The sequence below is a fragment of the Girardinichthys multiradiatus genome, chromosome 12 (assembly GCF_021462225.1).
Source record: "Girardinichthys multiradiatus isolate DD_20200921_A chromosome 12, DD_fGirMul_XY1, whole genome shotgun sequence".
Classification (NCBI taxonomy): Eukaryota; Metazoa; Chordata; class Actinopteri; order Cyprinodontiformes; family Goodeidae; genus Girardinichthys; species Girardinichthys multiradiatus.
Window position 1 is genome coordinate 5,219,683 of NC_061805.1, and position 26,706 is coordinate 5,246,388.

A 26,706-nucleotide genomic window follows, 5' to 3' on the forward strand; every position below is an offset into this window, starting at 1 on the left:
TGGATTTGTAATTTGCTGGTATGTGTAAGCACTTACTCCACACACAAGGTAACCAAACACATCGGGTAACGTTACTTCTGGAAGCTTATTTAAGTCGCTGGTCCACTCACTGTTTTCGTACGGATCAAGCCCGTTAACTGACCGGATTTTCTCTAGGTATCACTGGATTGAAACACAGTTAAATTTGTTGCGGTACAGAATTCGTGACTTGCTCTGCTCACGATCCATTGGTGTTAAAGGTAGCTTCTGTTAGCAATGCCGGTGTTAGCACTGAAAAAAATGGCTGCGTCAATCCCAGTGTGCAATGCGGGCGTGACGTCCATTCCCAAGCCCTATAAGTGATCTTTACTATTCTCATCTGCTTGGAAGTAGTGGTTAATTTGTTGTAAGGCCACATAGATCAGCTCACGCTTGAAGAAACTGACCCTTATCGGGGTGTGTTGACCATTATACAATACCTGGCAGTACATGAACATGCTGGTGTCCATCCATGTGAAAAGGCAAGTGACCTGTCAGTTCTACAAAACGTCTGACTTGGGCCCTCACCTCCAGCTCCACCTGGGAACAAAAGCCAAACAAAAGTGAAAAGAGCTTCAAAGGATATCCATTTCCTATTTTGTCACTGTAATAAATTAACCCGGGTTACCTTCCTGCTAATAGAAATACATTCAGACTGAGTGGTATAAAAACACTTGTGACAAATTTCCAATACAAAACGGCTCAAAATAAATAAAAGTTCTACACACTAGAATCAACTAGAAAAAGATCATTTTTGAGTTTTTGTAGTGTTTGAGGTATTTTTTTTCATCTCAATATGAGCAAGGTTCTGAATGTTTTTTTGTAACAGAAGATGGAAGCAATTTCCACCTGAAATAACATACTTGAAATAAATTAAGTTTTACTCAACTTTATACAGTTTTAAAGTCTAATTGCAAACTTTTGGTAACACGTGCCAAAGTTGTGCAAAATGTATTTTTCACCTCATAAAAGGGAATCTAGTCAAATAAAAGTGCTGATTTTCATTGTAGGACTCATATGATATAGCCTTTCATGACATTTACCAATTTGTATTATCAAAATGTGCCATTGTGCACATAAGGATAACCAGCAAAAGCCAAATATTATTAGTATTTGAAAATTTGGACTAAAGCTGTTTTTACACCAATGACCAAAGAATTTTAATTTCCTAAAAGGATTGCATTACAACTATATCATACCAGTGACAGCCAAACATTATTAGTATTTAAAAAGTTTGAACTAAAACTGTTTTATACTATTGACCCAGCTTATTTGAATGATGGGACCACAACTGCCTCATACCAGCAACCTCAAGGATTAATATTATCATTTTTCTTCTAGCACCGGATGAATTCCTTACCACAGAGGACTTAATGATCTAATTACCTCTATTAGAAAGATTTCATTAGAACCAGCTCTTACCGGTAAACTCCCAAGGATTATTAGTGTCATTTGATTTGTTTTTCTGTGTTTGATTTTCTGTATCATTGTAATGTTTTTCCTCATGTACAGCACTTTGAGTGCCTTGTTGCTGAAAAGCGCTATATAAATAAACTTGACTTAACCCAGTCTTTAACCACTTCACCCACATTGCAACCCTCTCTCACTCTTCCCTCAATACATCCACCCTCAGCATCAAAGCAGCCATTCATCTCTTCCCAGCCTCACCCTTGCATTCAAGCAGATCAAGTCAGGGCAGAACTAAGGAAGCTTCACCCCAGGAAGGCAGCAGGACCAGATAAGGTGTCCCCCCAGCTGTTAAAGACCTGTTCGGCTGAACTGGGAGAGCCAATTTAATGGGTGTACAACTTTAGGACTTTAGGGGACTGTTCTGACCCCTCTTCTCTTCACACTTTACCTCAGACTTCTGCTACAACTCTGAATCGTACCACATTCAAAAGTTTGCAGACAACACACCCATCGTGGTTGTATCAGGGACGACCAAAAGAATGAATATTGGAGTCTGGTGAAGAATTCTGTTGTCTGGTGCCACACAAATAACCTATATCTCAACACAAGACTAAAGAGATACTTATAGATTTCATGAAATCCAAACCAAGCCACAACCAGTTCAGTGAGGGAGAGGAGGTGCAGGTTATAGATACAAGTATCTTGGGCTATAGCAGGACAACAAGCTGTACTAGACTAGCAACACCAAGCAGCTTTCGGGAAGGGACAAAGCAGCCTGTACTTCCCGCGACTTTGATCGTTTAAAATCTGACAATCCTCTAGCACTCAGTGCTAGAGGATTGTCAGATTTTATCAGAGCAAATGTAACAAAGTGTAACAAAATAAAAAAAATAAAATAAAAACAGATAAAATGTCAAATAATAACAAACAAAAATTAGTGGTTTTTCATGTGTACCTGGATCATGCTGAGCTGGCCTCTCTCCAAGGCTTGACGAAAACCCATCTTTCCATGGAAGAAGCCTTGAGGGTTAATGAGTGTGGAAATCTGCTGGAGGTTCTGACACACAGGAGTGCCCTCAGACAAATTGGCATGGAGGCCAATTGGGATTTTGTGTCTAATTTAAAAGATCAAATTAAAAAAATGAGAAAAAAAGTTATTCATGCGACAATGACCAAAACTGTGCATGTTCCTTAATTTTTCCTTAATATTTTAATGGTCTTGTGTAATCTTCAAATTTTCTGAGAAAGTGAATTGTTATAGATAGTTCCCACATGACGTCACACATTCTACATCCGAGTGCTCTGCCGCCATTGTGATAGTAAAATAAATCTTGGAAGCAGCTTTCAACTTCATTGGTCGCACGTAAGATAACCACGACGGTTGTAAATTGTTGGGTTCAATGGTGTAAAAACAAAGGCGAAAAACAGTAAAGATAAGTTTTCATTACATATGAGAATCAAAAAAAGTGAAGGTGAGAAAACTTTGCGTTGACGGATGTGACTGGCTAATATCTAGAGGAAACACAAGCCATCAAATATGGCACGGATTTGCTCTGATCACTATTTGTGGTAAGGACATTTTTAAAGTTTCAAATAAGAACACAACTGTGACGCTGTCAGTCAATAGTATATTGAAGTGGTTGCTGTAAAATAAGTACTTTGTAGACAAAGCTGCAGATTTGTATGACAGATCCAACCTAGATTGAGCTCCTACCTTGAGGGTGACGGCTGACCAACACAGCAACTCCGTCAGAAACTGACCGCAAAAGGAGACTATGAAACTAACGTGAAAAGGTACAGGCTTTGTCCATGACATTATGTATCTGCAGAGAGAGAGGCAAACCTGACAGTCTACACCCTTTTCCACAAAAAGGTCCAGATGCATCAAAACTGAAATGACTGTGGAAATGTACAAAACAACTCCAAGGCTAGCATATGCGCTTTTTACAGTTACTGGCACTCTATCTTCTCTCTGACCCCAGTAAAATGACCCCAGGCATGATTCAAACACTTAAATTTTAGCATAGCAAACATTTTGTGTGGACAAGTCAAATCCCACACATAAGTTTAAAAACTTCACAAAAAGCAAAGGTCTAGGTGGCTTGGAACTTCCAAACCTAATACAAAAAAAACTAACTTATAGATTACAATACATATATATGAGATTTAAAAACACACAATTTATAGATAGACATTTAACCAACACTTTGCAGTGAAATTAGTATCCCCAGTATTAAATTGATCAGTTCTATAATTAAGCAGCACAGCTTCTACAAAAGCAACAATATCACTACATTTCTGACAGCCTGGTTGGATTACTAAATAAATCTAACCAGGATTTTAAATTATCATTTGATAACTGGATTGGACATTGCCTATTAGATAGTGATGTGCGCATGTAGGTGCCATTGCTATGTATTGAATAATGTGAACAAAACCATGCTGTTCCAATGCAGGATGAGCATGCATCTGTCACAAAAACAGTTGTAGCACCCTTATTTCTTACTTGTTGTTTATAAAATATGGCTCAAATTAAAATTGTTGATGTTATGATTCATAAAAATATGTACTTTCCTAAACATAAATCTATAAGTAATGTGGAAACTGTGCATTATAGTGGTGACAAGTATACCTACAGTGATATAGAGATTGTCATGCTGTCAAATGAACTTTTACAGCTTAAGCTGCATAGTTGTGGTTATTGTATCACTGTTTGTTAATTTCTGTCCTTGATGCCAGAATTTCTAAACTGATATTAAAAGAGGGTTTGTGTGACTTTTGTCACCTAGGTCCAGGGGCTTACTGACCATCGGGAGCACCGAGACATTTCCCAGTGGCCTGACCGCAGGCCTGGCCCGCTCAACTATCGCAGAGGGGCAGGACCAAAGGCTTGGTTTGGGTCGAGCTTAATTTTTAAAATAAACAATCCAAGCTGTTCATGCTGTTCACTTGGGCATCTGCCTATTTGAAGCTCTCAGACTGAAGACAGGCACCTCCTCGCCACTTCCTTTCTTTTTCTGAGGCACTGTCACAGCAGCGCAGAGACACACAGAGACAGCCAAAGAGGAATGCAGGAGGAGATGGAGAGGATAAAAATAAGGACGTACTGGCTTCCGATGCAGCAAAGGGCTGTAAATTAATATTTGTTTCTAAGGGAGCAGGTAAGACATCAACACTAGTGGCAAAGATTAAAAACTAGCATACCCACCCAGCAGAACTAGCTTAATGAGGAGGTTAGTTTTACTTTGAGGAACCTAAAATGGTCTAAAGAAACTTTATAAAATAAATCTTAAACTTTTACAATAGATGCTGCAAATTTTAGAACATGGTGACGAACAGCCCCTCCTTGAACCGGCACCTTAATGTGGTGGAGAAGTTTGAGTGCTCGAATAATCCTAGAAGGTATGGTGTCCGGGGCTTAAATGCTCCTGGTAGGGTCCCCCATGGCAAAAAAGGCTTTGGGTGACGGGTCAGACAAAGAGAAGTTCAGAAGCCTTCATTAGGACTAGCACAATAACATGACATCGCCTGGTATGGCAGAGCCAGGGCCCCACCCTGGACCCAGGCCTGAGAGAGGCAAAACCTCGGGCCTGGGAGGACTTCGGTGAGACCATGGAGAAGGACTACCGGTTGGGCTAGACGCGATTCTGGCAAACATCTGTCGCCTCAGGGGGGAGAAGCAGTGCTTCGCCAACAGTGTTTACAGTGGGGGTGGGGAGCTGCTGACCTTGACGGGGAATATTATCGGGCGGTGGAAGAAGTATTTTATGGATCTCTTCAATCCTGCCGTCACGCCTTGCCTGGTGGAAGCAGAGACTGGGAACTCTGAGTCAGACTCGTTCATCATCCAGGCTGAAGTCACAGAGGTAGTCAAAAACCTCCGTGGTGGTAAAGCTTTAGGGGGTGGATGAGATCCACCCAGAGTACCTCAAGTCTCTGGATGTAGTGGGGCTGTCATGGTTGGCATGCCTCTTCAACATTGCATGGCAGTCAGGGACAGTCCCTGAGCATGAACTACATTTAGTGGTTAGGGACCTGGCCACCAGCTAAAACTTTGTCACCCGGGGTTTGTGAGGGTGCCTCGTCACTTGGACAACCGGGTTTGTTCTGCACTGGGAGCCATAGCTGCAGTGCTAGGTCAGATGTACAATGCCTTAAGTCTCTACCTGTGTCTGTTTGGCTTTGGGGATGCTGCTCTTTTTGCTTCCCTGGTGTCTATCTGCCTTTCGGTGAAGTGTTCCACCAAAATTTATTCATTCTAATGAACACCATGGTTAGGAACAGACAACAAACTGGCATGGTGTGTGATAAATGGCTTTTTGGTAATTATATTTTAGTGAAGCTGGGATGGTGGACCATTTTCATTAAATTAAAATATTAATGTTATCAGTCTCAAATCTATAAAAGAAAATTACTTTTTAAAGCTCAATAATGGAGAAATACATTTGTTCTCAGAATCAGAGTAACATTTCAGTTGTAAATTCAATGATTATGTTCCATCAAGTCACTAGAAGAATCTATAATTAAACTATTAGTAATCACAATGATTATGATTCATTAATTAAGACATGAACAAACGAACATGAAATTTAGAGGGGATTCTGAGAAAGTTAGAGGATGAACTGATAGATATTTAGTGGGTAAATATTTATCCCATTTATCCCAATTAAATGAATTATCTCTCTGGAAAGTAGGGGTGTTGGGAAAAATCCCTTCACGTCCGAATCGCAATTCTTATTTTATTAAGATTCTGAATCGATACAAAATTTTCAAGAATTGATATTTAAAAAGCCACGTCTCATTTTTGAGCTGCACATGCGGTTTGTGAGGCAACGGCTTCCGTAATGCCTTGTTCTAGCCAGGAGCGGCTTGGCGCCGCATGCCAAAATCATTACCTAAGTAGATTCAGTTAGTAACCTAGTAATTCTGAGAAGGGAAAAGAACTACAGCCAGCCCAATCTTCACTGAAGGCAAATGTTTGGGCGCACTTTAGATTTTACCATTTCATGGGCAAGAACGGGCTTGACATGACACATGCAGTGTGAAAAACATGTTAAATGGAAATCAAGTACTTCGGGAACACTTCAAATCCCCATATTTTACACCATCACCCAGAGCTAAAAGAAGTGGAGCAGCGGGTGCTACCAACTACTGACCAACGCACACTCCATCACTTCACTAAACGTCCAGCCAACTCTGAAAGGGCAAAGCGGATAAGTAAATCTGTTGCATGTTTCATTTCGAAAGATATTCACCTCTACAGCGTTGTGGAGAATGAAGGCTTTAGAATCACAGTGGATACAACTGAGCCACAGTATTACAGGTGTTACATCGGTCAGCATTTCCCGCCCTTATCTCAGCGTAACGTCTATTGCCTAGCAACCTTGTTAGCGTGAAGCGCAGAGCTGTGAAGCCGAACAAATGGAGCCTGAAAGTTAATAACGCTGTCTCTGCTGTAAATAACTACACGGTTTTTATTTACCCTTTTACATATTGCTGATGGCTTATAATGCTGTTTTGTTTTAAAATGTTTTTGTTTTATGATCTTGTTCATTATTCAGCCATTTAAGATGTTGAAAATATTTTTTGTGTTCATAGATATAAAAATCTAACACCAGATAAAATACATTGATGACAACCATTTGTTCAATTTATTTGTAAAGCTTTCAACAACTTATACACTAATATATTAGCTTTAGGAACAAAGTTTAAATCAGTTTATTTGCAGAGCATAATAATAATATTTATTATTATTATTATTACAAATAAACCAAACATTAATACTACATTTCATCTCACTGAATTATATCTGTTTAACTTCCACCCATTGGGGAAACCCAGCAGGATTTTGAAAACAATGTGCCGGGAGTCAGCTGTTCTCTCGGGGTTTAGCGCACCTCAACCACCCGGTGAGCTGACAGCTGGCGAGGCGAGCGGCTGCTGGGGCAGCAGACGATTATGTCGGCGCATTTGTGCAATTAAGCGATATCTTTATAAACTGATTAGATATTTTAGATTTACACAACTACATTCTCGTCTAAAAACATTGTAAAAGTTCAGTTGTCTCACAGAATGCGCAATATATCCAATTTTATTCACAACTTTTCTCTCTCCTCCGGCCTTTGCTACTTCTGTTTGAACAATCTACTTCGACCCGCAGTGAATCATGGGATAGGGTGGGACACGGAGGATACACCGGACCCATCTTTCAAATCTGGGGAAAAGAAGGACGCATTTGTTGGAACCTTGGAGATTGGACAGCATTCGTCGCCTCATCCAGGACGTTATCGGCCTCCAAATGCGTCCTTCAAAGAATGCAGTCCTGAATCTGGACACAGCAATAGTGAATGAGATCCATGAATCACTAAATCTGTGTTTGATTCATCTGTGGCTTCAAGGACCCAGATGTGTCACACAAAAAAAAAAACCTGAATTTTGGAACTGAAATTGAATTTCAGACTTGAAAGTGAAAGTAGTCAAACTGAATTTTCCATACAAGCAAAGCAATTTTCAAAGCAAACAAATTCAGTTTTAAATCATTATATTCAGTTTCAGTTAAGTGAAATTCATTTTCAAACCAATGCATTTAATTTTAAATTACACAAATACAGATCCAGTCTGAGCAATTCAAATTCAGGCACAATAACAGATATGGCGATGGTTAATGATAATGCTGCAAATATGCTGGCGCTGTGCAACTTGATAATTTAACGTATATCACATTTTGTGCACACATTAAACCTGGCTGCTCAGCGAGCATTGAAACTTTACTCTGTATCACAACCTATTGGGAGTATAAGGCGAATCACTGGGTTTTTCCACCGTAGTCCCATTGCAAGCCATGCGCTGGAGGAGTGTGCAGACTAAGAACATTCTTCTCATTGCGTTTACACTGGATTCCAGGTTCAAAGCCCTGCGTTTGCTCACTAGCGCGGAGCAACTGGACGTCTATGCCAAAGTGACTGCAGAGGTTGCAGTTCTTGAGGTGATTATTTGCAAACTTGTTGATAAACTATATTTTTGAAAAAATGTGGACTACATACAGCAGAGAGAACAAGTATTTGATACACTGCCAATGTTGCAGGTTTTCCCACTTGTAAAGCATGTAGAAGTCTTTAATTTTTATCAGTGATACTATTCAACTGTGAGTGACGGAATCTAAGACAAAAATCCAGAAAATCACATTGTGTGATTTTTAAGTAGGTAATTAACATTTTATGCCATGGCATTGACACTTTTAATGAGGATGGAGAAAAACAAATATAAATGTTTAGGATATCTAACAATTAAGTAAAATTAAGCATAAAAAATTTATTTGATGTTAAATGCACATGTAACGGAAGAAAATTAATGTGGCATCTGCTCTGGCTGATCTGCTAAAAGATCTGCCATTGTATAACAATGGGTCGCTTGGATAACAAAACACAGATTTCTGCAGATGAGATACTGCTTTTATTGTTGTATCCTGATAAGTCATTACCTCCTTTGTGGGATTTGGTTAACATATTCTCTGGTCTATCTAGATACAAGATCAACTGGTTAAAAATGTGAAATAATGGCTCTGTCTAAGTTTTGCTACAAGAGCCATATTCAAAATTTGAAATTTCCATGGGTGCCAACAAATCTTAGATACCTGGGTATATTCCTGAATCCGGGCTTGGAAGAAATTATTTTGGACAACGTTTTCTTTTGTTTGAGGCACTAACTAGTCGCTGTTATTTGCTCGTGTAGTGCAGCTAATCCAAGACATCAATGCGAGCAGTGGTAAGAAGATTTGCTGTGTCTCTCAGCACAGTGTCCAGAGAATAGAATAGGTACCAGGAGACAGACCAGTACACCAGGAGACATGGAGGGGGCCATAGGAGGGCTACAACCCAGCAGCAGGAACACTACCTTTGTGCAAGGAGGAACAGCAGGTCCACAGCCAGGGCTCTACAAAATGACCTCCATCAGGCCACTAATGTGCATGTTTTTACTCAAACTGTCAGAAACAGACTCCATGAAGGTGGTATGAGGGCCCAACGTCCACATATAGGGCCTATGATTACAACCCAATACCGTGCAAGACGATTGGCGTTTGGTAGGGAACACCAAAATTGGCGGATTCGCTATTGACGCCCTGTGCTCTTCACGGTTCACACTGAGCACATGTGACAGACGTGACAATGTCTGGAGACACCGTGGAGAATGTTATGCTGCCCACAACATCCTTCAGCATGACCGGTTTAGTGGTGGGTCAGTTATGGTATGGTATGGGGTTGCATTTCTTTGGAATTTCGCACAGCCCTCCATGTGCTAGCCAGAGGTCCCCTGACTGCCATAAGGTACCGGGACGAGATCCTCAGACCCATCGTGAGACCATATGCTGGTGCAGTTGGCCCTGGGTTCCTTCTTATGCATGACTATGCTAGGCCTAATGTTCCTGAAATGTGTCAGCAGTTCCTGCATGATGTATGGACTGGCCTGCCCGTTCCCCAGACCTGAATCCAATTGAGCACATCTGGGACATCATGTTTTGATCAATGCACCAACGCCACATCACACCACAGACTGTTCTGGAGCTAACTGAGGCTCAAATCCAGGTCTGGGAAGAGATGCCTCAGAACATCCGCCGTCTCATCAGGAACACACACACACACATACATATATATCCATCCCATATCATCACATCCCAAAGGTGCTCAATTGGATTGAGATCTGGTGACTGTGGAGGCCATTTGAGTACAGTGAATTCATTGTCATGTTCAAGAAACCACTCTGAGATGATTCGTGCTTTATGACATGGCGTGTTATCCTGCTGGAAGTAACCATCAGAAGATGGGTACACTGTGTCATAAAGGGATGGACATGGTCAGCAACAATACTCAGGTAGGCTGTGGCGTTGACACGATGCTCATCTGGTACTAAGGGGCCCAAAGTGTACCAAGAAAATATCCCCACACCATTACACCACCACCACCAGCCTGAACTGTTAATACAAGGCAGGATAGATCCATGCTTTCATGTTGTTGACGCCAAATTCTGACCTTACTCAGACCAGCCCGTCTGGCACCAACAGCCATGCCACGTTCAAAGTCACTCAAATCACCTTTCAATTCTATTCAAAAATACTTTATTACTTTCTTCCCCATTGTGATGCTCGGTTTGAACTGCAGCAGATCGTCTTGATCGTCTACGTGTCTAAATCCAAGAAGGATGAACCACATCCAACAAGATTAACTGTGGACGCAAGAGGAAGCTGTCTGAAAGGAATGTTCGGGTGCTAACCCGGATTGTATCCAAAAAACATAAAACCACGGCTGCCCAAATCACGGCAGAATTAAATGTGCACCTCAACTCTCCTGTTTCCACCAGAACTGTCTGTCGGGAGCTCCACAGGGTCAATATGGCATTCCCTTGGCCCAATACGTGTGCTAGATGGGCGCGTCACTGCCAAGGACTACCGAACCTTTCTTGAGGACCATGTGCATCCAATGGTTCAAACATTGTATCCTGAAGGCGGTGCCGTGTATCAGGATGACAATACACCAATACACACAGCAAGACTGGTGAAAGATTGGTTTGATGAACATGAAAGCGAAGTTGAACATCTCCCATGAAATGAAGAACATTATGGAGAACCCTGATCATCCTCTTCATGAGATTGTCCTACAACAACAGAGTGTCTTCAGTCAGAGGCTTCTTCAGATCTGCTGTAAGACGGAGCGCTACAGGAGATCCTTCCTGCCCACAGCCATCAGCATCTACAACGGCTCTTTGAGAAAACCTTCATAATATGAGCTATAACAACATTTAATTTCCCTTTGAGATTAATAAAGTGTTTTTGAATTTGAATGGCCTGCACAGTCACCAGATCTAAATATTATTGAGCCACTTTGGGGTATTTTGGAGGAGCGAGTCAGGAAACGTTTTCCTCCACCAGTATCACGTAGTGACCTGGCCACTATCCCGCAAGAACAATAGCTTAAAATCCCTCTGACCACTGTGCAGGACTTGTATATGTCATTCCCAAGACGAATTGACACTGTTTTGGCTGCAAAAGGAGGCCCTACACCATACTTATAAATTACTGTGGTCTAAAACCAGGTGTTTGTTTCATTGTCCAACCCCTGTGTGTATATATATATATATATATATATATATATATATATATCAAGGCGCCATCGTCGGCGCAGCCTCGGAGCTTTGCTCTCTCTTTGTTTTTGTATTTTGTGTGTTTTTATGTTTTTCGAGCCACAGTACTGTGGTGTCGGGCCACAATCCTATGGTCTCATTCAGTAGAGAGGAACTTTTCAACATCAGAGAGTCCTCTCTTGGGATTTTTTCACCATCTTTCATTGATCCGAGGTTCACTGAGCTCCTGGCAAGCGGAGCTGCGGCACTATACAGGATACTGCGCCGAACGCGGCGGAGGGGAAAGCGTGCTGGCGCGCTGGTAAAGCTCCACAAAAGAGGACTTCGCACAGCACTGCCTTCAGTCCACCTGGCAAATGTCCGCTCTCTAAACAACAAGATGGACGAGCTGCTTCTTCTCACTGGTAAAAACATGGACCTCAGCGGTTCTCTGCTTCACCGAGACATGGCTGAGTGAAAACATCCCGGACCGCGCACTGCTGTTGCCGGACTTCCAGCTGCTCAGCGGATCGCAGCGCGGAGCTATCGGGGAAGAGGCGAGGAGGCGGAATCTGCTTCTATATAAATGAAGGTTGGTGCAGAGACGTAAAAGTGCTGGAAAAAACATGTAGTCCTGATCTGGAGTCATTTTCCATAATCTGTAAATCATTTTATTCACCGAGAGAGTTTTCCTCGTTTATAATAATTTGCTCATATTTTCCACAGCATGGCTGCACTTCTGCCGCGGAAAAACATCTTGCTGAGCTGATTACAGATGTGGAGAAAAAATACACGGACTCTTTCATCATAATACTGGGAGATTTTAACAGAGCAAACCTCTCCAATGAACTCCCCAAATACAGACAGCATATTAAGTGTCCCACCAGCGACAAAAACACACTGGACAATTGTTACACAGCTTTAAAGGACTCATATCATGCATATCAGGGCTGCTCTGGGGAAGAAGCTCACAGCAGTGGAGATTGGGTGCGGTACAAGCAGGCCAGGAACAGACTAACAAAGGAGATCAAAGCAGCCAAGAGAAGCTACAGTGAGAAGCTTAAGAACAGCCTTTCTACTGGTGTCACTTCAGCTGTATGGACTGGTCTGAGAAACCTGTCTGCATACAGGAGCCCCCCCACCCATCCTGAACAGAGTCGTCTCCTGGCCAACCGTCTGAATGGCCTCTACTGCAGACATGACAAGAAGACATTCACACCTCAAATCATCTCCTCTACATCCCATTCAGGAACAAGTTCTTCCCACAAAGCTACCAACCCCCTACCTTCAGATCCTCTGCCTGCACTAAAGATCTCCGAGGAAGATGTAAATAGGCTCTTTCAGCGCATGAAAACAAAGAAAGCTGGAGGACCTGATAACGTCTCCCCATCATGCCTGAAAGCCTGTGCAAATCAACTCGCTCCGATCTTCACAAGGATCTTCAACAAATCACTGGAGAAGTGTGAGGTCCCCTCCTGCCTCAAACAATCCACAATCATCCCGGTGCCCAAGAAACCCACCATCCTAGGATTAAATGACTACAGGCCTGTAGCCCTGACGTCTGTGGTCATGAAATCCATTGAGCGGCTGGTGCTGAAGCACCTGAAAGACATCACAGGCCCCCTGCTGGACCCCCTGCAATTTGCTTACCGAGCAAACAGGTCGGCAGATGACGCTGTTAACTTAGGTCTACACTTCATCCTGCAACACCTCGACCGTCCAGGGACGTACGCCAGGATCCTGTTTGTAGACTTCAGCTCGGCCTTCAACACTATCATACCAGACATCCTCCACCAGAAGCTCACCCAGCTCAACGTCCCAGCCTCCACTTGTCAGTGGATCAACAGCTTCCAGACGGACCGACAGCAGCAGGTGAGACTGGGGAGCATCTTCTCCCGAACCAGATCAATAAGTACTGGTGCCCCCCAGGGGTGTGTTTTATCCCCACTCCTCTTCTCCCTGTACACAAATAACTGCACCTCACCGGACTCGTCTGTGAAACACCTTAAGTTTGCAGATGACACCACTGTCATTGGACTGATCCAGGACAGTGATGAGTCTGCATACAGACAGGAGGCGGATCGGCTGGTACACTGGTGCAGTCAGAACTACCTTGAACTCAACCCACTCAAGACTGTGGAAATGGTGGTGGACGTTCGGAGAGCACCACCCCCATACACCCCCCTCACCATCCTCAACAACACTGTATCGGCCATGGACCACTTCAGGTTCTTAGGAACCACCATCTCTGAGGACCTGAGATGGTCCTCACACAGACACTGTTCGAAAGAAGGCCCAGCAGAGACTGTACTTCCTGAGGCAACTCAAGAAGTTCAACCTTCCACAGGAGCTGCTGGTCATCTTCTACACTGCCATCATTCAATCTGTCCTGTCTTCATCCATCTCAGTGTGGTTTGGCTCATCCACAAAACAGGACAGGTCCAGACTGCAACGAATAATCAGGACTGCAGAGAGAATAATCAGGGCTGACCTTCCCTCCATCCAGGACTTATACAGGTCTAGGGTCAGGAAAAGAGCTGCTAAAATCTCTGCAGACCCCACACACGCTGCACATAAACTGTTCAGAGCTTTACCTTCAGGCCGCTGTTACAGAGCACTGTTCGCTAAAACCAGCCGCCACAGAGATAGTTTCTTCCCCCAGGCTGTTTCTCTGTTGAACATTCAATAGAGTACAAAACAACAGCATACAGTTGTTGCAAATGCACCTTTTTATTATACATGTGTATATTGTACATTGTAAATATGTATATTCTGTAATACAAAACAAAACCAAAGAGCAAAGTGTACCGGAGTCAAATTCCTTGTTTGTATGTACAAACTTGGCAATAAAGCTGATTCTGATTCTGATATATACACACACACACATTATATCAAGTCATATCGTCTAGGCACTGTTATCGCACATCAGAGGTTTCCCTAATATCATGCTGCCCTATGCCCTAATGCTTCATATGTTTCTCACCTGCCTGAGCCAAATCTCTTATTGTCATAGTATCATGGGAAAAATAAATAGCACTTTAAACTATAATTTGGTATTGACATCACATTGGATCTTCTTAACTATTTGGACCATAACGATAAAATAGAAACAAAAAGCTCAGTGGCTAAAAATTGTCCCACTTATCCCAATTATCCCACTTATACTGAATTATATACAGCTCTATCAAGAGACTGTTTCATATGAAAAGCTGATCCACATGATAATAGACACCTAGAAGTATATGAAAAGTTTGTGGGAGCACTTGTTAACTCAGATTGGAAGATCTCGATTTTAAACCGCACTTAATAAACAATTTCCCCTGACTGGCTAGGAGAGGGGAGATTTTGAGAGGTAAAAAGTAAAAAAAAAAAAGTGAAAAGATGAGAAGTCAAACTCTTCATTATATGACATCTTGCACATCTGTATATTATACTGTTCTTGTACATAGTACTATTTGATTGACTGTTTGTACTTTGTACCCATTTGAAAGATTTAATAGACAAAGAATTGGTAAAAAAAAAAAATAAAACTACATCAAGCTGCTGTTTTCAGGTCATAACAATAATAAGACTAAACCACAGATGGGTATTAAGGATGTATTAATGTTAGTCTTAATGTTTAAACTAGTGGTGGATGTAATATAATTTTTAAAAATCTAATTAATTAAAGGCTGTTTAAATAATGAATCTTAATCGCATTTTTGCATCAAATACTAATGTTTGAGATAAGAAGCAAAGTTTTTCAGTTTCAATAAATTTAGTTTAATGACTGAATCCAGAAATAAAGTAAATTTGGATTATGATGATGTACAGCAATTTCTACCTCGATTAAGTGGAAACCTGAATGTTGTGGCTTTGCTTTCATGCAGTGCTTCATCCAATCATTCAGACCCAGATGTTAAATTAGAATTTGAGCAGCAGTCTGAATCTATCATCTCTTGGCTAAAAATTAAACCAACTCTGTGACTACTAATAAGTGTTATGACATTGGAGAAGCTTATCGAAACAATGTCACAACAAATGTGTGACCTTATCAAAACTATAGGGGGTCCAACAAAATATTAGATCATATGCAACTTTTTTTTTGTTGGGACATTCAGTCTGTTTCTCATTGAGACTGGATTAAAGAGTTACCCCCAGATTCCACATCCTCCGCTCTCGTACGTGTCCGTACCATTCCATACCGTCTCCGTCAGTCCGTGAAAAGCAACGTCTTCTACATCCGTGAGGATTACTACGTTTCAAATTGAATGTGTAAATGGCAAACCTGCTTCCTTATTTGGTGCAAAAACAATGGTTTGCATCCAATATTTAAATAAAACAGTTAACCTTATTGTGAATATAAAAAAAAATGTATTTAATATGTAATTAACGATTCCCATTTACTCTATTTAACTTTGACAAGCCGGGTGTTGTTGGCATTCTCTTTCCTGTTTGCTAAGATTGAAATTATGGATCTTGACCCGGATGGAGCCAGACAGACTGGAACAGAACAGAAAATTGGACTTGTTCCGTTGTACTCCGTCAAATTAGTCCCAGTAAATCAAATCTAATTATGTTTTGTCACATTTTCTAGTAAATTTAAAAACTGTATTGGTCTAAAAAGTTTAAATGAGTAAAATATTTTTTTTCTGTGAGGTGACCTCATAATTCCAACAATTGTATCTTTAAAAGTTTTGTTTAACCACTACTGTTTTAGGATTAAAAAATGAAGAGAATATGACACTACCTGCCAGCCAGACCGGCTGCCTCTTCAGCAGCCGAGGCATTAACAAGCAGGGATACATTGGAAATGCCTCCAGCCAAAAAGCAATCCACAATCCCCTGGTTCCTTCTCGGGCAGTAGCCAAAATCATCTCCTGTGACCACCATCAACAATCTTGGCAGTGACATTTCTTAGAAGTTTCTGCAGTGGACACACAGTACAGAGATTAAGTGTAACATTCAAGTGACCATGAGTAAAAAGTTGTTTAGGCATGTCTCAACCTCTAGGCCGTGTTTTCTGCCCCCCTTATGACAGGTCAAAATGTATTAATAATAATTAATACAGTCATGCAGCAAATAACTACTCCCGATATTTTCTCCTGCAGGGAGTTGTTGGTTTAATGACTGAAGCTGAGTTGTTCACCAGAATGCACTTGCCTTATCTGATTACCAGTGAATACAGCATCTACGGATGGTTGCAGTTTGCCCAGTTTATATGTATAGTTTATATGTTTTAATTTACTTGTTTATAGTTTTATTGTTCTGTCTCTAAATTATCGGCGTTTGAGCTGTCGACAAGGTAATGTATAACACAATGACAACGGTGAGCCCGCTAATCTGTATAAGGCAATGTTTGTCATGCACTGCAGAGGGCTGCAGCCGGTTCAGATTGAGCTTTTAAATTGAAGTAATTTCTTTAGCTTTTTCTGTCTGATGAAAGTCTGATGACGTCAAGCTGACTCCAGCTAGCTGCGTTTCACCTGTGAGAGAGAAGCGAGGTATGTCATGTTGTAGATTTATATTGTTCTTAATTTTACTTGTGAGGAACTTTGCATGTTATTCTATATGGAAGTGTGTGGTTTTATGACTGAATGTAACTGTGACGCACATTACCTGATTTATTTGCTTTTATTTTGCATTTTATGACAGAATGTGTGATAATGTTAATGCAATCAGTTATGTTTAGAACCTTGTTTATTAAAACACTGTATGAGCATCTATTTAGGTTTATTTTGAAGTTTTCACAGTGTTGGAAAGTGATCTGGAGAAGCAAGAATTATCCTGGATGCTCTGAAGAGGACAAATAAACATCTGTAACCCCTCTGTTTGAGATCTTTTGATATCAAGGGCTGCTATGAAAGTTATGAAATTTTAAAAGTGCCTATTTTATAGTAATAAAACAAGATCACAGCATTTTTCAAAGTAAGTCATTGGTTTCGATTTTGATATATGCCACTCCGAGACTTTCAATGGCACCATGTGGCACCCCTGTGAAAAATGTCTGGGAGCGCCTCTGCTCTCCTGGGCGTTAAGTACCTTGTTATAACTTCCTACAACAGATGAAAGGCTTTAATTGAGGTTATTGAAAACCAGCATAATATGAGCTACAACAACATTTAATTTCCCTTTGGGATGAATAAAGTATTTCTGAATTGAATTTGAATTGAATTATTTCACCTGTACGCTTTTACACGTCGTTGTAAAGAAATACTTGAACCAACATTATGCTTACTGACCTGTCCTATGTTAACTTATTTCTGTTCAAATGTATAGCAGAACTCTGGTTTGGCAATACAGTTGTTTTTGCGCAATATCTCTTTATATGACATACATAAGTAGAAAAATGTCTTCAATACGTAGACGAGACATCCACACGCAACGTTTCTCGGAAGACTGGTATTTGGAAAGCCATTCAGATCTGTTGACACGAGTTTGTCAGTTTGTAATTCGAAGAGAAGAAGAAATAATTATTAAAGCTGAAACACGAAAGGCGGCACACTGGGAAACAGCACATTAGCTTTTTTGTTTACGAAACATTTACGCCGTGAACTGAAACTGGACTGTAGAAAATTAACTTACCAACTGAATCCCAACCGCGTTTTTAATGCTGTAGTCCACAGCAGACTGTGAAAGCCACCATGGTAAGCTGGAAAATAAGCCTTACTTCCTACTAGCTTTTTTCCAGGAAGGAGTACACTGCTTTGCAGGAAATCAGCGCCACCTGCTGAAACAAACACGGCTCACCTGAGCGAACCTGGCCACAAACATGAACTTTCTTAAAATATGCAAGATATTTCCATAAAAAATTATTTACAGATTTTGTTCGGTCTCCGAAAACCAGGAAAAACAAGACTAAAGAGGAATAAAATTAAACGTTGATTGCACCTTGATTTTGCCTTGACTAGCGCTTTTCATTATAACAACACGTTAAAGCAGCTGCCATCTTTGTACGGCTAACGTTACTTGTAACATGTCGGTCTATTGAGGTAATGTGTTCATAGTCCTACTGACAGGTTTTGTTTTGGGTTTTTTTTATGAATCAGAGTATTGTATTATAAAAATAAATTGTATGTACCAGGTAAAGTATGGGATTCCCCAATGTAAAAATTCATAAAAAAATTCGCTATCACAGTTCTGCTATTTAGAGCACTTTCTTCACATTTAGTGCATTTTATCATATTTATTGGGAATTGCTAAATATTAATGTTAAATCCATATCTAATTTTCTATATTTATAGCTTAAATCTATTTCTACATTCTATATTTATATATAAATGTTATATTTTTATTTAAACTTTAAGTCTATGTTTAAATCTTATATCTATATCTAAATATATATCTTATATCTAAATCTTAAATCTAAATATGCCTTAAATCCTATATCTAAATCTAAAACTTTAATAAATATCACAAATCTAAATCTTGAATCTAAATCTAATTATTATATATTTTTTTTTCTAAGTCTCAAATCTAAATCTATATCTTATATCTTACATCTAAATCTTAAATCTAAATCTGAATCTATATCGTATGTCTTAAATTTAAATCTGAATCTATATCTTATATCTTACATCTGAACCTTAAATCTAAATATGTCTTAAATTCTATATCTAAATCTAAAATTTTAATATATATCTCAAATCTAAATCTGGAATTTAAATCTAAATATACATTTCTAAATCTTAAATCTATATCTTATATCTTAAATCTAAATCTTAAATCTTGGGGTTAAATCTTCAGAGCATATGTTGAGTTGAGACAAGTCAAGTCAAGTTTATTTATATAGCGGTTTCAGCAACAAGGCACTCAAACATGAGGAAAAACATTTCAATGATACAGAAAATCAAACTCAGAAAAACAAATCAAATGACACTAAAAATCCTTGGGAGTAATAATAATTAACAATCCTTCTGGGTTTACTGGTAGAAATTGGCTCCAAGCCACTCTTAATAATAAAGCTAAAAGAAGATTATAATATTGATAGTCTCATCATTCCACTGAATTCTAACTGGGGAAGCGGAGTCACTGGTACAAAACAGCTTTAATCCACATTTTCAGGTGATAATAATATATTGCTTTTACTGGTGCTGAAGTTGAACTAAGTCATAACAGTCCATTGTAGTCTAACTAAGAAAGCTGGGTCATTGGTGTAAGAGCAGCTATATTATTACTAATTATTATTACTAATAATGTTTGGTTTTCGCTGGTAATCCTGATAAAACTAAAAATCTATGAAAAAGTAATTAAATTACGCAATTAGGTGCAGGACTAAGCAACACACAAGAAGAAAACAATTTTGCAAGAGTGCGGTGGAATCCTGGGGGTGCTAATATATAACTGTGATTGTGTGTGCAAGAATTTGACTGTCAACATTGATAGAGCGCCATTGTCCTTGAGGAGAGACATGGAAGTTTTCTCAATCGGCCGCAAATTGTTATCTGGGTCACAGCTGTTCGGGGGTGCTGGGAAAGAGCGCCATGTTTACATAACATCCAGGAGATATTTTGTCGATAGCCACTTAGCAGAAATTGCCAAGGCCACATTTGTGGCACCAGATTTAGAAAAACAATAAGTGTTCTGGTTCAAGCAGTTGTGTGGATTTCCAACCACTTCAAGAGTTTTTACTGTTATCTCTCAATTGCGAATCCAAATATCCAAATTTCCGGGACTTTCCGCAGTTCTAGAGCGAACAACCTTCTCCATGATTAAATCCTTTCACTTCTGAGTCCAAAAGCCACTTCCAGGCTACAATTCTGTTCAAGAACCGTATCCAGCTTGCGGCTTAGCTCTCTTAACAATTCAGTCTGAACATTGATCACTCTGCAGATTCCATCCAGCATCGCAGGCAGCTTTGGGATGCTATGAACAGCTGCCCACGTTTTGCTACTCACTCAATAAGTCAGGTAACCGCCGGCTCCAAAAAGCAGAAAACCTGTTATCAAAAATCCAAATATATATACGTCTTCTGCGTTCTCAATCAACATTGTAGTCAAGCACACAAGCTTCCACTGTTGCAAGGAATCCATTGTGTATCCAGAGAAGAACGTACCGGCAGGGCGAGAGGGTTCTCCTTTACCCTGTCTTCCCGTGGAAAACATTTGATCAATTGCGTTGAGAGACCAGCTGACCAAATCCATAATTTGTAAGTTTGGAAGATATGTAAAGTGAGGCTCAGAAAAAAACACAGACAAAAGCACATGCAGAAGCAGGCAAGAGGGAGGGAGAGAAAACGCATGCGTCCTCCACCAAGAGCAGAGCATGAAGGGACAGGGTTAGTTAACATATGCTCTGAAGATTTAACTCCAAGATTTAAAATTTAGATTTAAGATAAAAGATATATATTGAGATTTAGGATTTAGATATAGATTTAAGATTAAACAAATTTCTAAGATTTCATTCTGCCACTTGAACAATATTGTCCAAATCAGAAATTTCATGTCTTCGGGGAATGCAAAAGCCCAAAGAATTCAGTAAAAAGCTTTATCCTTATTTATAATACTGCAGTGAAATTTTTGCTGAGAATTATAAGATAGGATCAGATAGCTCCAAGTTTAGCTTCTCTTCATTGTTTACCTGTTAAATCCCCAATGGAATTTAAAGATCTACTTCCTACATACAAAGCCCTAAATTATAAGGCTCCATTATATTTTGGTGGATATGATTGTTATACCTTATAAGCCTAAATGTCACTTAAACAATTATTCCAAAAAAAACAAAAGAAAAAAGAACTCAAAAGAAGGTTGAATAAAACTAATTATTAGCCATGGATCTCACAAAAGGATGTTGACACTTACACAATAGGCTACACATCAGTTTAACACCCAGGTACTGATCATTAGTGAGTGTTATCAGTTTTTTGCCTCTTTTCTAGCCCAGCACAACTTAGGAAAAACGGATTTTGGACATTTAGCCTCTGTTATTTATTCAACTGAAAAGATATCACATCTTTTAAAAAGCACTGGTTTTCTAAATGCTTCTAAATGTAGAGTGACATTATTGGAGGAAATCGTTATTAAGTCTTTGTGTTCTTGTGTGGGTTAGTGGTTCAATTTGGTGTCACATCTGAAGCTATATGCTTGGGAGCATACCCAAGGTTTGTGTTTAAGACAGTTTCTTTACTCAAAGCTGTTGTGTAGTTGTGTAAATAACCACCACTGGCCAAAGCAGACCAGGATAAGCTAGATAGTCTACTTACTGTGAAGCAATTTTGTAGAGAATAGTAATTACTTGTCTGTCGGAGGAATATTCTCATAGATTGTTTTCAGTGAAACAGATGTTGATGGGTTGTGTTGATTAAGTTTATGGACTTTGCACGTTTTGGATAATAAACCCACTGAAAAACATTTATGTTTATATGCCCCTCCTTGAACCTTAACGTGGTGGAGGGGTTTGAGTGCTTGAATGATCCTAGAGGCTATGTTGTCTGGGGCTTAAATGTCCCTGGTAGGGTCTCCCATGGCAAACAGGCTCTAGGTGACGGGTCAGACAAAAAGCGGTTCAAGACACCTTCATGAGGACCACAAAATCGAGGCACGTGACGTCGCCCGGTATGGCAGAGCCGGAGTCCCACCCTGGAGCCAGGCCTGGTGTCAGGACTCTTCGGAGAGCGCCTGGTGGCTGCATTGCTCCTCGCGGGACCCGGCCCGGCCAAGCCCGAACGAGAGATGTGAGGCCATCCCCCAGTGGGCCCACCACCTGCAGGGGGAACCATGATGGACCAGTGCAAAGAGGATTGCGCAGTGGACGAAGGTGGAGACCTCCGGATGCATAGGCTGGCTCTAGAGACATGGAATGTCACCTCACTGGGGGTGAAGGAGCCTGAGCTTGTGCGGGAGGTCGAGAGATATCGACTAGAAATAGTCGGGCTCACCCCCACGCACAGCGTGGGCTCCGGAACCCATTTCCTCAAGTGGGGCTAGACTCTCTTCTACTCTAGAGTGGCCCACGGGGAGAGGCGGCAGGCTGGGGTGAGTTTGCTTGCTGCCCCCCAATTCTGCGGTCTCGTGGTGGGGTTTACCCCAGTGGATGAGAGGGTTGCTTCCCTGCGCCTTCGGGTGGGGGACAGGTCTCTGACTGTCGTTTCAGCCTACGGGCTGAGCGGTAGTGCTGAGTACCCGGCTTTCTTGGCATCCCTGTTGGGGGTGCTGGATAGTACTCCATTATTCTGCTGGGGGACTTCAACGCCCACGTGGGAAACGACAGTGACACCTGGAGAGGCATTGCCTCCCCAATCTGAATCCGAGTGGTGTTTTGTTGTTGGACTTGTGTGCTAGTCAATGATTGTCCATAATGAACACTATGTTCAAGTATAAGGGTGTTCATCAGGGCACTTGGCACCAGGACACCCAAGGCAGGAGGTCGATGATCGACTTTGTTGTCGTGCTGGACAGACTTGGCAGGCCCAAGCCCATAGTGAGGGTCTGCTGGGAACGTTGAAGACATAGAGTCCGAATGGACCATGTTCTCCATATCTATTGTCGATGCTGCTGCCCGTAGCTGTGGCCGTAAGGTCTGCGGTGCCTGTCGCGGCGGCAATCCCCGAACCCGGTGGTGGACATTAGCAGTAAGGGATGCTGTCAAGCTGAAGAAGGAGTCCTATCAGCTGTGGTTGGCTGGTGGGACTCCTGAGGCGGCTGACGGGTACCGTGAGGCAAGCAACCCGGGCTGGGGCAAAGGCCTGGGAGGAGTACAGTGTTAGGATTATCGTACTCGTCGTCTTCCGCTTTATCCGGGACCGGGTCGCGGGGGCAGCAGATTCAACAGAGACGTCCCTCTCTCCAGACACCTCCTCCAGTTCCTCCAGGGGGAGCCCAAGGCATTCCCAGGCCAGCCGAGAGACATAGTCCCTCCAGCGTGTCCTGGGCCGTCCCCTGGGCCTCCTCCCGGTGGGACGTGCCTGGAACACCTCCCAAGGAAGGCGTCCAGGAGGCATCCGGTATAGATGCCCGAGCCACCTCAACTGGCTCCTCTCGATGTGGAGGAGCAGCGGCTCTACTCCGAGCCCCTCCCGGATGGCCGAGCTCCTCACCCTATCTCTAAGGGAGTGCCCGGCCACCCTACGGAGGAAGCTCATTTCAGCCGCTTGTATCCGGGATCTCGTTCTTTCGGTCATGACCCAAAGTTCATGGCCATAGGTGAGGGTAGGAACGTAGACCGACCAGTAAATTGAGAGCTTTGCTTTTCGGCTCAGCTCTCTCTTCACCACAACGGACCGGCACAGCGCCCCCATTACTGTGGCAGCCGCACCGATCCGTCTGTCGATCTCCCGCTCCATTCTTCCCTCACTCGTGAACAAGACCCCGAGATACTTAAACTCCTCCACTTGAGGCAGGAACTCCCCTCCAACCTGAAGAGGACAAGCCACCCTTTTCCGGTCGAGTACCATGTCCTCGGACTTGGAGGAGCTGATCCTCATCCCAGCCGCTTCACACTCGGCTGCGAACCGCCACAGCGCATGCTGTAGGTCTTGGCTAGAGGGGGCCAGCAGGACCACGTCATCTGCAAAAAGAAGAGACGAAATCCACTGGTCCCCAAACCCGACCCCCTCCGGCCCTTGGCTGCGTCTAGAAATCCTGTCCATAAAAGTTATGAACAGAACCGGTGACAAAGGGCAGCCCTGCCGGAGTCCAACATGCACTGGGAACAGGTCCGACTTAGTGCCGGCAATGCGGACCAAACTCCTGCTCCGCTCGTACAGGGACCGGATGGCCCCTAATAAAGGGCCCCCGATTCCATACTCCTGGAGCACCCCCCACAGGGCATCACGAGGGACACAGTCAAATGCCTTCTCCAGGTCCACAAAACACATGTGAACCGGTTGGGCAAACTCCCATGAACCCTCGAGCACCCTGTAGAGGGTATAGAGCTGGTCCAGTGTTCCACGGCCGGGACGAAAACCACACTGCTCCTCCTGAAGCCGAGGTTCGACTATCGGTCGGACTCTACTCTCCAATACCCTGGCGTAGGCCTTACCAGGGAGGCTGAGGAGTGTGATCCCCCTGTAGTTGGAACACACCCTCCGGTCCCCCTTCTTATGAAGGGGGACCACCACCCCAGTCTGCCAGTCCAGAGGCACTGTCCCCGACCGCCACGCAATGTTGAAGAGACGTGTCAACCATGACAGCCCTACAACATCTAGAGACTTGAGGTACTCAGGGCGGATCTCATCCACCCCCGAAGCCTTGCCACCGCGGAGCTTTTTAACCACCTCGGTGACTTCAGCCTGGGTGATGAAAGAGTCCGACCCCGAGTCCCCAGCCTCTGTTTCCACCACGGAATGCGTGATGGCAGGATTGAGGAGATCCTCGAAGTACTCCTTCCACCTGGTGGTGAGTTGGATCCGCTGGAGGAGGAGAAAGCCAGTCAGACTTGGCAGGCCCAAGCGCATAGTGAGGGTCTGCTGGGAACGTCTGGCAGAGCCCTCGGCCAGGGATGTATTCAACTCCCACCTCCGGGAGAGCTTCGACCAGATCCCGGGGGATGTTGGAGACATAGAGTCCGAGTGGACCATGTTCTCCGCATCTATTGCCGCCGCGACAGGCACCGCAGACCTTACGGCCACAGCTACGGGCAGCAGCATCGACAATAGATGCGGAGAACATGGTCAACTCGGACTCTATGTCTCCAACATCCCCCGGGATCCGGTCGAAGCTCTCCCGGAGGTGGGAGTTGAATACATCCCTGGCCGAGGGCTCTGCCAGACGTTCCCAGCAGACCCTCACTATGCGCTTGGGCCTGCCAAGTCTGACTGGCTTTCTCCTCCTCCAGCGGATCCAACTCACCACCAGGTGATGATCAGTGGACAGCTCAGCCCCTCTCTTCACCCGAGTGTCCAAAACATGCGGCCGAAGGTCTGATGATACGACAACAAAGTCAATCATCGACCTCCTGCCTAGGGTGTCCTGGTGCCAAGTCCACTGATGGACACCCTTATGTTTGAACATGGTGTTCGTTATGGACAATCCGTGACTAGCACAGAAGTCCAACAACAAAACACCACTCGGATTCAGATCGGGGAGGCCATTCCTCCCGATCACGCCTCTCCCGGTGTCACTGTCGTTCCCCACGTGGGCGTTGAAGTCCCCCTGCAGAATAATGGAGTCCCCGGGAGGGGCACTATCCAGCACCCCGACAGGGACGCCAAGAAGGCCAGGTACCCTGCACTGCCACTCGGCCCGTAGGCTGAAATGATAGTCAGAGACCTCTCCCCAACCCGAAGGCGCAGGGATACGACCCTCTCATCCACTGGGGTAAACCCCAACACAAGACGGCTGAGCTGGGGGGCAACAAGCAAACCCACACCAGCCCGCCGCCTCTCCCCGTGCGCCACTCCAGAGTAGAACAGAGTCCAACCCCTCTCAAGGAGATGGGTTCCAGAGCCCACGCTGTGCGTGGAGGCAAGCCCGACTATTTCTAGTCGATATCTCTCGACCTCCCGCACAAACTCAGGCTCCTTCCCCCCCAGCGAGGTGACATTCCACGTCCCTAGAGCCAGCCTAAGCATCCGGGGATCGGGCCGCTGAGGTCTCCACCTTCGTCCGCCACCCAATCCTCTTTGCACCGGTCCCTCATGGTTCCCCCTGCAGGTGGTGGGCCCACTGGGGGATGGCCTCGCGTCTCTCGTTCGGACTTGGCCCGGCCGGGTCCCGCGAGGAGCAACCCGGCCACCAGGCGCTCTCCGACCCCAGGCCTGGCTCCAGGGTGGGACCCCGGCTCCGCCGTACCGGGCGACATCACGTGCCTCAATATTTTTTTCTTCATGAGGGATTCTTGAACCACTCTTTGTCTGACCCATCACCTAGAGCCTGTTTGCCATGGGAGACCCTACCAGGGGCATTTAGGCCCCAGACAACATAGCCTCTAGGATCATTTGAGCACTCAAACCCCTATATTCTACCATCCTTCTGCTCCCTAGACAGTAATACATATCAGACGCCCTGTAATTTACTCTTACGGGTTAATCTTCATCCTCCTCCTCGTTAGCATCTACAGGTAACCATAATAGCTACAAAAACAGCAATGGAAATAAACAATGACATAATCAACCCTTTCCAGTGTCCAATCATGCCCGTCATCCAGTCTTCTAACGGATTGTCTATTCCTGAGTGCTCATGCATGGTCGTGGAAAGTGTTTTTAACCCTTCTAAAGCTTTTGAGACGGAACCATCAGGTGCAGTGTTG

The 26,706-nt window shown here is 43.2% G+C and overlaps 1 protein-coding gene across 6 annotated transcripts in view; it reads right to left on the bottom strand.

Annotated features, from left to right (window-relative positions):
• The window catches only part of ydjc (YdjC chitooligosaccharide deacetylase homolog), a 54,198-nt gene extending 35,731 nt beyond the window's left edge, over window positions 1–18,467 (bottom strand). For 3 of the 6 annotated variants that reach the window (XR_007040612.1, XM_047381408.1, XM_047381409.1), the window contains exons 1-5: window positions 18,341–18,467; window positions 18,106–18,247; window positions 16,271–16,447; window positions 2,384–2,543; window positions 459–558 (exon numbers count right to left, since the gene is read on the bottom strand). Coding sequence is in view for 5 of the 6 variants with exons in the window: in XM_047381408.1 (XP_047237364.1) it covers window positions 459–558; window positions 2,384–2,543; window positions 16,271–16,434 (424 nt within the window). In the remaining variant the exon portion in view is untranslated. Of the gene's footprint in view, window positions 1–458; window positions 559–2,383; window positions 2,544–16,270; window positions 16,448–18,105; window positions 18,251–18,340 lie in introns of all 6 variants that reach the window. The other 3 variants (XM_047381406.1, XM_047381407.1, XM_047381410.1) reach the window with 3 other exon arrangements.
• Window positions 18,468–26,706: the final 8,239 nt, after the last annotated feature.